Below are 10,564 nucleotides of genomic sequence, written 5' to 3'. Positions count from 1 at the left end.
TTTTTTTTAAATCCTTAATTTTTATCACTGTACATTTCACATTCATACCATCTTGTTTTGAACACAGCCTGCCGTAGCTTCCATGTCGTGACACACACCAAACACAAATTAGCCACTACAGTGATCACAGCTTAGAGCAACATTCCAAACTAAAGGCATCTAGAGCATCCATCAGAAGCACCTCTTTCCTTTCCTTTTCTCCAGCTGTGGCCAAAGCAACTAAATTACAATGTTTTCCTGGACAGTGCACGCTTCTGAGATCTCCTGGCTTCCCAAGTGTGAAATCTGGCCTGAAAAACACGCTGGTGTATTTAAAGAAGCAGCGTCAAGGTAGCTGTGCACTGAATCGCTGTGACGTTTGCTAGCTTTGCCTTGATTACACAAAAACCTTATTCCTCATCATCAGTGGACTCATTTGCACAGCTTTTGCACAAGGAAATGCAATTTGGAACTAAACACAACTGGAGCACCACTCAGTTACTGTATTATTAGGCTGAATGGACACATTTCTGGATCATTATGTCTGAGTTACGGCATCGTAGAAGTGGAAATTACAACTTTTTCCTGTTTTTTATTATTTCTGAGTTGAGTGCCTCACTAACAAATGTATAAATTACACATAATCCTGGACCGCAAACAATTCAAGGTGTGCTTGTGAGGATTAAGTTGCCATAGTGATGGCGGCGCTCATAGATGCAGCGGCCCCTTCAGGAGACAAGAAAGTGAACGTTTTGAGTGTCTTGTCTATCCCAGATGTTGATTCCACAAAACTTTCAGCTGGGAGACTTTGCTGGGCGTCAGGACAGTGAACGGTGCTGGAATTGCGGCGATCGGTTGTGATTTGGACAAACTACACTAACGTGGAGTCTGATCGGAGACTACGCTGGCAGTTACCCGAGAGAGAAGGAAGCGCAAACAGTATGAACGTAAACAAAGAAGGGGAAGAGAGCCGGGATCCATGCTAGGCTAAAGGCTAACCCCTCCAGACCAGCAGGACTGTCCTCCTTCTCTCCAATGTCTGCTCCCTCCACAACAAGCTGGATGAGCTACGTTTGCTGAGAGAAACCCACAGAGAGTGGAGGGACTGCTGTGTGTTTGCTTTAACAGAAACTTGGCTTCATGACAGCATCCCAGACGGACATACAGCTGGAGGGGACGACATCGTTCGGGACGTACGGACAGACAGGTAGCTCTGGGCAGCTCTTTGTGACCCAGAAGACCTACCAGGACCTGAAGAGGTTCACCATGTTTAAGGAATGGCGGCACACATGGATGCAGCGCCGCCTTCAGGAGGCAGCGACAACGAACGTTCAGTGTCTTGTCTATCCCAGACGTTCATTCCACAAGCTGTTAATGATCCTGAAGAAACGCTCTCTCATCTTGCCTGTACTGGTGTGTATGTACAGCAAAATGACAATAAACCTGATTTGATTTGATTGAGGCAGCAGAAAAAACAATATTTCTTAAAATTTAAAATGATTTACAGCGTACCTTTGAATTGACCCATAGTTTACATACACACACATGCAATCTCTAGAATGAGCTTCACATTTTGTCTTAACTCACCATAAGGCTGAAGCAAAAGGGACGAGTTTAAAGTTAGATTCCACCACCGAATTGCTTTTGTTTGGTGCACCCGTTATTTCTGACAAATGCCTGATCAGACTGCAGCAGAATTAGTGCTACAAGCTCCACCAATAATCCGCACACTCCCGCGAACACACAAAAACATGCATCGAGCGGCGGCGGCAGCGGCGGCCTCAATCTCGTTATGCTGACTTCACACACACACGCATACAAACAACCGCACGCGCGCTCATTTCATTTCCGTTTCTCAGCCGGTCTAATTTCAAGTTTTGTCAGAGCACATTATTACTTTTTCAATTCGAACAATAACCCCCCCACTTCCTCTCCTCCTGGCTCTTCCCCGTCTCTCTCTAACCCCCACACTTGTTCCCTTTCACGTTGCCCATCTCTCTCTCTCTTACATCCTATTTTGAATTTCGGATTTTGCGCAGACATTAGCGTGTGTTTTTGCTACATTCATCGTCATTCCCAGCATAATGTGGTAAAAACGCACAGAGTCAATCACGGCTTCTCCTAAGCCCCCACATTCTCATGGCAGATACACAGACTATTCCCACCGATGCTCCGTCTTTTTCTCTCAAACCACCCCCGCCCTCCACACTCACGCACGCGTTCACCCAAACCATGAATATTCATAAGCATCTTCTTTATCTGTGAGATCATGATGAAATTTTCTCAGGGCCAGTGATGCTCATGTGTGTGTGTGTGTGTGCGAAGGTGGATGCCATGAATGCTGAAGGATATTTCTGTCTTGTAAATAATTCTGCACCAACTTAGCAGAAGCACACATCCTGACACTCATACATAAATGCACAGAAGCACTCAAGACTAATCATAGCATATATGTCCTACGTGGTATTTCACTGCATTAGTGTGGAATACCGTTGCAGGGTAGTATGTTTTGTTTTTTTTCCATTATACCTCGCTCGTGGTGCTATAGGACGTAGCTCGGGTGCAGTAAAAGTGCATTGAAACAACACCCCTCAGCCCCAGATTCAAACGGTGTTTCTGAGATTGAGCCTGCTGTTGCAACAGTTACATGTCAAGTGAAGTGTATTTGTTTACTTCAGAATCACATGAAGTGACTCAGTGGGTCTGTAGGCCCACATCAGCTGTGTTTCCATTCTAGGCTGCTAAGTGGACAATCACTTAGTAAAGTGGAGTCGTTTTTTTGGCTCCCTGTCATCTGAATGGTGACATTTTTTGCTAATGGCTCCACAACACACATGCAAAACAGAGCAAAAAATAAATAAAAATTAAGGCAAAGTAGTTGCTCATTCATACAACGAAGGGATTCAACTGTTATGAGAGAGCAATCATGACATAATAATCGATTTTGTTCTTACAGTGTCTGCAGTTGTTATTGTTAAGCCCATGCCAAGCATAAGATGTACTATTATTAATCCTACAAAATGTCTACTTAAAGCTCCCATGTGGTATTCTTTTGTATCTCTTTTTCCAAAGTAGTCAATCAAACAAAATCAGAGTATTTAATTTTTCTGAAGAGCTTTGGTAGCTTAACCTACTGTAACTACATGATACTCAGGCATGCAGTAAATATTATGCACGTGTGCAGAGAATGACATTATTTTTGACCTTAGCGATGGTTTTAATGTTGGCAGTTATCTCTATTTAAGCTTTTAAAGTCAAACAACATAATCTGCCCATTTGCCATTTTTGCAGGGAATGAAAATTTCCTTATTTTAGGGTGTAATTTCCCATCGTTGTTACTCTCTTGTTCTGCTGTACTTATATTTAAATGTCAGTATAAGAACTGGTAAGTATTGCATATGTACAGTTTCATATGGAGAAATTGTGGGCGCAAGGTGGCTCGTGGTTAGCATCGTCGCTAGAAGGTCGCTGGTTCGCGCCCCAGTGAGGACACCTGGGAGCTTTCTGTGTGGAGTCTCCATGTTCTCCCCGTGCAGCGTGGGTTCTCTCCGGGTTCCTCCCACAGTCCAAAAACATGTTGAGGTTAATTGGTGATTCTAAATTGTCCGTAGGTGTGAATGTGAGTGTGCTTGGTTGTCTGTCTCTAAGTGTAGCCCTGTGATAGACTGGTTACCTGTCCAGGTGAACCTGCCTTCACCCGAAATTACACTAGAAATTTTGGTCTCTAACAACACCTGAGGACAAGCGGACATTAGATTTAGTATAAAAAAATTCAAGACATCTTGAATTATGTAAAACAGACTATAATGAATGAGGTCACCATAACCAACCTTGAAGCGAATCAGTTTCTAGTTTATATATCTTCAGGTTATCTACAGGTTATTATATTCCTTAAAAAGGCATATTTTGTATAAAGACACGCGCTGAGTTCTAGCAAACAAAAATATTAGCAGTGGGACTGTTTAACCGAGTTCCCCTCATACCAAGAGCATCGTAAAACTGTGTCTCTCTAAAACAATTGAATTATCACTGTGGGAATTTCATGCCATTATGTGATGCATTCTTTTTTTCTGTTTTTTTTTTTTTAAAGCTTGTTAGAAAATGTCTAATTTGCAACATGATTGCTTGGTGGTTAACAATTAACAATATACTAAATAAATGAAGTGAACACTCAGAATCTACAATGAAAATATTTTATTTAACAAAACCATGTCAGCTCCTCTCGGTGGTATTAGAAAGCTGCAGATTTATTGGGTTGCATTATGGTATGAGGTGTGTAACTGTTCCTGCACTCAGGGCCATGGTGGCTCCAGTTGAAAAGCAGGTAGACAAAACATTCATATTTATGCTTAAAGGTAATTTAAACTCCCCAATCCCACTGGACTGAGCATGTGTGGGAGACAACACAAAGAGGGAGCAGCGTACTGAATCAGGATATTGTTAACGTGAATGTCCACAGAGTTCATCTTTAACAATCTCAGGTCATAAAGGTGACAGATTAATGCGAGGAGGGGGGCAGCGTCTTATTATTTTGAACGAGTGGGGATTCAGCTCTATTCATGATTAATGCATGATAATTTAAGCACAATGCGTGGCGCAAATAGGTTTAGATTTGTAGTTGTAAGAATAAAGGGACAAGATTAACGACGGGCAGAGAGGAGAGAAAACGTGAGAGAGAGAGAAAGAGAGAGAGAGAGAGAGAGAGAGAGAGAGAGAGAGTACATTTCTGGTGATATTGCTAAAAGCACTGCATTTCAAGTCATTTGATTGCATGGCTGAATAATTGATAGAAAGCTATTACGGCTGTATGAATGCCTCTAGGTGTCACCACACATACACACAAGCAGGACGAGTATACAACTCTGTGTGTATGTGTTTTTTGTGTGTGTGTGGGTGTAAGTTGCCTTTTTTTTTTTTTTTGCGTGATGTGTGTAAGCGAAAAAGGGTGTGAATAGTTGTGTATGTGTGTGTTTCTGGAGTTGGTGTGAACGTATTAGCAGCTGAGCTCCTCTTAGCCTCGCTGACAGAGTGACAGAGACATTGCTAATCCAGCACTGACAAGTTGCCATTTCCCCCCCATGTTTCCCCTCTCACTCCCCTCTTCTCCTCTCCTTCCTCCTCCCTCCTCCCTCCTCCCGAGACCCAAATTACAGTTCACTGCACCGGGAGATATGTCGTGCAACAATTTAACACGTTGTTTTGGTGGCTTTTGTTGTGCAGAAGCAGAGGTAATTCGGAAAACGGCACAAACGTTACACACTTTTGCGAGCGTCCTTAAATCCTCGGTTGAACTCATTTACGCCTCATTTTTGTTCCTTCTTCTAATGTCACAAGTACAAACTTTAGTTATTTCTGTATCTGCTGCCAACACGCTGTGTAATAATAAGCAATAAAAGTGGCATAAATGAGGACTGATGCCATTACAAACCTGTTAGCTGTCACCTGTAAGCTACACAGCAGAACATTATCGGGTTTTTTTTTCCTGCAGTTTTAGCTAGAAATTGCCTGTAATAAGAAGAACAATCTGCTGGACCCATGACTGAAGACATAATTGTCTATGTGGAGAAACCGTGTGCATTCAGCTTTTGAGAATGACCCCGTTTCACGTCCTACAGTTGACCTATGAGGGTAATTAAACACCAGCCCCGTTCTCCTTCCCGTGACAGTCAGGTGGAATGTTTCATAGCAGCCGATGTGTTCCTACAGCGCTTCATATCGGCTTTGTTTGATGATAATTGCTCCATTAGTCCTCTTTAATGGCTTTCTTAAATGTAAATAATGATCCTCTGCGCCGTGTGTCCTGCTCTACATGTGTATGCACTAAGTCAACACTAAAAGGCTCTGCTTCTCCACGCTGTCATCTTGCTCCTGAGGGAAGGTTTAATTTTGCAAATGTACAAACCTATAAATTGCTTATTGCGCTGATTGCAGAGACCGCGCCAGCATAGTTCCATTTATTGCATTCTTCTCTTTATTGTTGTGTTTGTGCAACTTCTTGTATTTTGGTGATACCTCAGTTGACCTGTGACAGCTCTAACCTCTTGATGGTTTTGCATCTGAACCAGCAGCCAATATCCAGCGTCATCCCCGTTGCTTTCTCCGTCTCGACCAAAAGCTGAGCGCCGTGTATACAAAACATTCACGCTTCTGTCGGTATCTGGCTTGAATTGTGTTTTGTTTGCTTGATCAGGTTGGTCCTGCTGTTGATGCTGCAGTTCCATCCACTGTCATTACACATAAATTGGTGCGAACGCTTCCAATGTTTGTCCTTGCAACCCTGTCTCCCAAAAAATTACGCTTTGAAACAACTAAACTGTGTTACCTTATTTTGAGGGAAACATATTTTCTGCCGGATTGTTTGTGACATATCACAAATACGTTTCCAATCAATATATCTTTGCCATTTAATTTATTGCTTTCATATTCGCTTCTTCTCAGCCAGCCAGTCATGTATTAAATGGGGCCCAGCTCACCCTAGTAAGCCAGAAAATAGAGGAAAAGCTTTGAACATGTTGTTTAAGGTTTGCACCCAGGTCGTGCTATTTTTTTTGTAGTTTTGAACTTAACCAAGCTTCTAACGAGTAGTTACTGATGTGGACGTGTCAATCAAAGTGTGATATTTTCCTAAACCTAACTACATATTTTTGGTGCCTAAACCTTGCCAAACAGCAAGTAAAAACCAAAAGTCATTAAGTGAAAATGAAAGTTAAGCTCCTTCCTTTCTTCCTGCTGTTTAGTTTCTGGCAGACAGAGTTTGCCCTTTAAGTACAGCTCCTATAGAAGTTTCCCAGAGGATAGAATCTATACCTTCTTTGTTTTCAGTGTCTTTAACCAACTATTTGCCTTATTCACTTGCAGCGGTTGGTGGTGTATATTCCTTGTTTATCTCATCTTGTTTACATTGTGCTTGAATCGCTTAAGAGTGCACATGCCATGAACTGATTGCCCTCCGAGTTCAACGCTGTGAATCCGCCCACTCTCTCATGGAAGGATGGCGATGAGGGCCTCTTGTGAGAAAGTGCGAGCGCCTTCTCCTATGCGTTAAGGGATGTTCCTCTTCTGGATGACTGACTCTGTGTCGCTTATCAGATCTACAACCAGAACGCATTCAGGTGGAGCGGCGAAGTTCAGCCTCCTAATTAAATCACGCGTTCTTCTGGTGGGAGTTCAAGTCGCTGGTGTCACTTGGCAGTTGTATGAGTCATCGGAGAGGATGAAGGAAGGTGTAAAGAGTCGCTGATTAAAAGACTTTGATCAATGGAGATATTTCCATCAACTCATATTTTTTTGATATATTATATTTGACACCTTTGTGACACTTACTATTACGGAAATCTGTTATAACTATTGTATGTGTATCAGCTCAAATACATTTATTCACCACAACATTGCCTAAACTACTACTACTGAAGTGCTTAGAGAGAACAAAGTTTAAGTTAGTTTAATTGATGATGAGGAGAATGATCAAACTAAATAAGAGAGAAAAAAAAACTAAATTACTAAAAGTTAAACTCTGTTCCACAATTTTTTAGGGCAACGACAGAGAAATATCTCATCGACTTCGGAGTTTAACGATGGAAAGCAGTGATTGGTCAGGATATCTGTTGGGTTTGGAAGTGCCATAGGGGATGAGGAGTCAGTATGCCTTGTTAACATGCCCATACGGTGGTTGTTATATGATAGAAGGAATATCATGTGACAAATTAGCAGCCAACGTCATCGCTTCTACCTTGAACCTGCAGTGTACCAATGACAGCATCAAAAATGCAGATTGAGACGTACGTGGTCTCACAGGTAGCACACTAAAGGATTCAATCGAATCAGCCGTTAGGGTTCCTGAAGGCTTTCCATATCAATATTCTTCTCCGGAATTGATTTCCAGTTCAAACACATACGTCTGATTAACTCCGATCTTGTGAGGAACCTCACTGCTGGATTTTAAACCAATAAGGACAAGATTAGAACAACTGGTTGATTAGATATAATTGCTATAGTTGAAGCAACAGTAAAGAAAAGTGTTTGCTACCTTTAATGAACAGGTGCGATTTTAATTAGCAAGTGATGTAAGGTGCACAGTGCAGCTAGTGCTGACAACAGAATGTATGTGCCTATTAAATGTTAACCCAGAATTAAAAATATTACTGAGATATGTTGGAAAGGAGTTATTGTTCATTAACAGAGGATGGTTGACTGTGGAGGTGGAGAAGTCTACCGTGCCAAAGATTAGGATTTAAGCAACATTCAGGTTCAGCGGATGTTGATAAGACACTGAGGACAGTACAAGAGCTGGATGAAAAGGAAGAGGACGCATTATCAATTCTAACAGCGGTCCATGTGTCTTGTGGTGTCCTTCCCTGCATGCTAACAACATGCTTATGGATGTCCAAGAGGATGGCGTTGACAAAGGTGTTGATGGCAGTGGAAAGAATTACAGTGATTCCCCGAGTCTAAAGACACGAAAGAATCATTTGTCATCCGTGTGAAACCTGACTGAAATGTATTAGAGGGTGCTGAATTTGTCCTGGAAGGAGACGAGTCAAGAATCTCAGATAAAACTGAGAGTTTACAGATTGATCAGTAGGTAATGGAGAATAAATGGATCTCGGTTAATGTTTTTTGTTAGACGTGACGTGACATCATGTTTAAAGCCAGGTGAAACATAACCATTGATCTGGAAGCTATGAATTATAGATAGAGCTCTGCAGCGCTTCCTAAAGGGGTCCTGAATAAAGAGCGTCTAAGGGACATGTACATGTTTTATAATCTCATATACGTCAAAAAGAGACTAATGTCTGTGAAGACAGGTGGAGATGAGCTAAGCTGTGAAGGATCTAATGGTAACAATTGGCTCATGTAATTAGACAGGCCAATCCCCTCCCAACATCCAATCATGAGCCCCAAAAAGAGATGCACACCATTGGTATACCATCGGATTCCTCTTTGTCACGATCTGTAAAGTCCAATATGCTACTTTCTTAGTTTCTGTTTTTTTCTTCCAGCTACTCAGACAAATGCATCTCCAGTGAGCTTGCAAGACAAAGTTTTAGAAATGGGAGTCAATGAAATAAACTGGCAAAGTAAAACAGTGACCTTTAAGCAGCTGAGGGGAACTTAAATCAGCAGATAGTGGGTGTTATTTTGAATAGGATTCGTTGCACCACTGGTAGCAACACTCTCCACAAAAATATCTTAAAGCATCAAAAATGAAGCTTTATGAAGCAAATATGCATAAAAAAATAAACTTGATCTATTATTTATTCAAGTGTTGTTGTTGTGTTAACATAAATTTGTATCTAAATAAATCTATATTTCGCGCAAACTGTGAAAACATACATATTTGTTGTACATGCACACATAAATCACTGGATTTGCATCCACCTACACAATATGGGGGATGTCTGTTGGTACAAAGTTTTTTCTCAGCGTGAGTACTGTAGTGCGGCATAAAATACAATAACAAACAAAATTCCAAAAATGGAAAGTAGCATACAGTTCACGTCGCATATTTGCCTCTCTCTCCCACACACGTCTTTGATTATAAAGTACAAAACACAAACATTCTTGGATTGCCTGCCTCACTCTCTGCCACAAACACACACAAGCGCACACATGAACACACAAACACACACATGCACGTGTAGTCTGTCTGTCTTCCTGTCTCTCTCACACACACATTTATAGAACACACACACAAATATATGAAGAGTTTTCTTCTGAGATTCCACATAATTAGTTTTGACAAAGCATCACATCATTATCGTTGATATGTTTTTAATAATTTGCTTTGATTTTGAGCAATGTACCACAGAAGGTGCATTTACAATCCACATTCACTTAAGAATTAAACTCTTCATATCTATTCACACACACATGCAGGTTTAGTCCGTACCTCGACAAATAGGAGCAGGAAAGTCCCAGACGGCGGTGTTTCCAGCGTTGGTGATGCAGGTGAGTGTGGCGTGGCCGTCTAAGACGTAACCGGGGACACAGCTGTACCGCACACGGTCACCCACAGCGAACCGGCCGCCTCCGCTTAGCACCGCTTTGGGTGGGACGCCAGGATTTCCACAAGACGTACTGTGGAGTTCTGCAAAGGAAGCAGAAACAGAGAAAGGGTTTAGGCTTTTTTTTCTCAGTTGGTATTGGAATAATCGCACTAAAATGTTTAACTATGCTTTTCCCTTAACTCAGCCGTTACTCGACCAAATAATATCCCCAGCTCTTGTTCAGCGATGTGTGCAATTCTGGGGCCGCTCTCAAACACACTGTGTCTACACGGAAAGTGTTTCACCTACATTTTTCACTTGTCCCTCTCATGCACGTCTGACCAAACAGATCTTATTTCAATCAATCCAGCTGTCTACACAGGCCGCGAAAAGACTTTTTCTTGCACAACCGTAACAGTATCTTTATATCTTCTGGTCTAGTTTCTTCACACTTTATAACTACAGTGACCATGTGTTGGAGTCTGAGCACTTCCAAAAACGCAGGTGACCAACAGATCAATACTTTGCCTGAATGTTTTCTGTGTAGTCACAGATGGAGCATCAAAGCTGCTGCTCAGCTAATGTCGTGTTTATGCTGC

At 41.7% G+C, this 10,564-nt stretch overlaps 1 protein-coding gene across 1 annotated transcript in view; it reads right to left on the bottom strand.

The window, feature by feature from the left end:
• Positions 1-10,101, bottom strand: part of LOC103358536 (CUB and sushi domain-containing protein 3-like) — a gene marked incomplete at its 5' end in the record, with an annotated part of 221,174 nt that extends 211,073 nt beyond the window's left edge. The window contains one exon of the mRNA XM_008283549.1: positions 9,869-10,101. Within this exon, the coding sequence (XP_008281771.1) occupies positions 9,869-10,101 (233 nt within the window). The remainder of the gene's footprint in view (positions 1-9,868) is intronic.
• Between the last annotated feature and the right edge of the window lie 463 nt (positions 10,102-10,564).

Source organism: Stegastes partitus, unplaced genomic scaffold (genome assembly GCF_000690725.1).
Source record: "Stegastes partitus isolate 25-593 unplaced genomic scaffold, Stegastes_partitus-1.0.2 Scaffold318, whole genome shotgun sequence".
NCBI lineage: Eukaryota > Metazoa > Chordata > Actinopteri > Pomacentridae > Stegastes > Stegastes partitus.
This window is presented reverse-complemented; position numbering and strand designations above follow the sequence as displayed.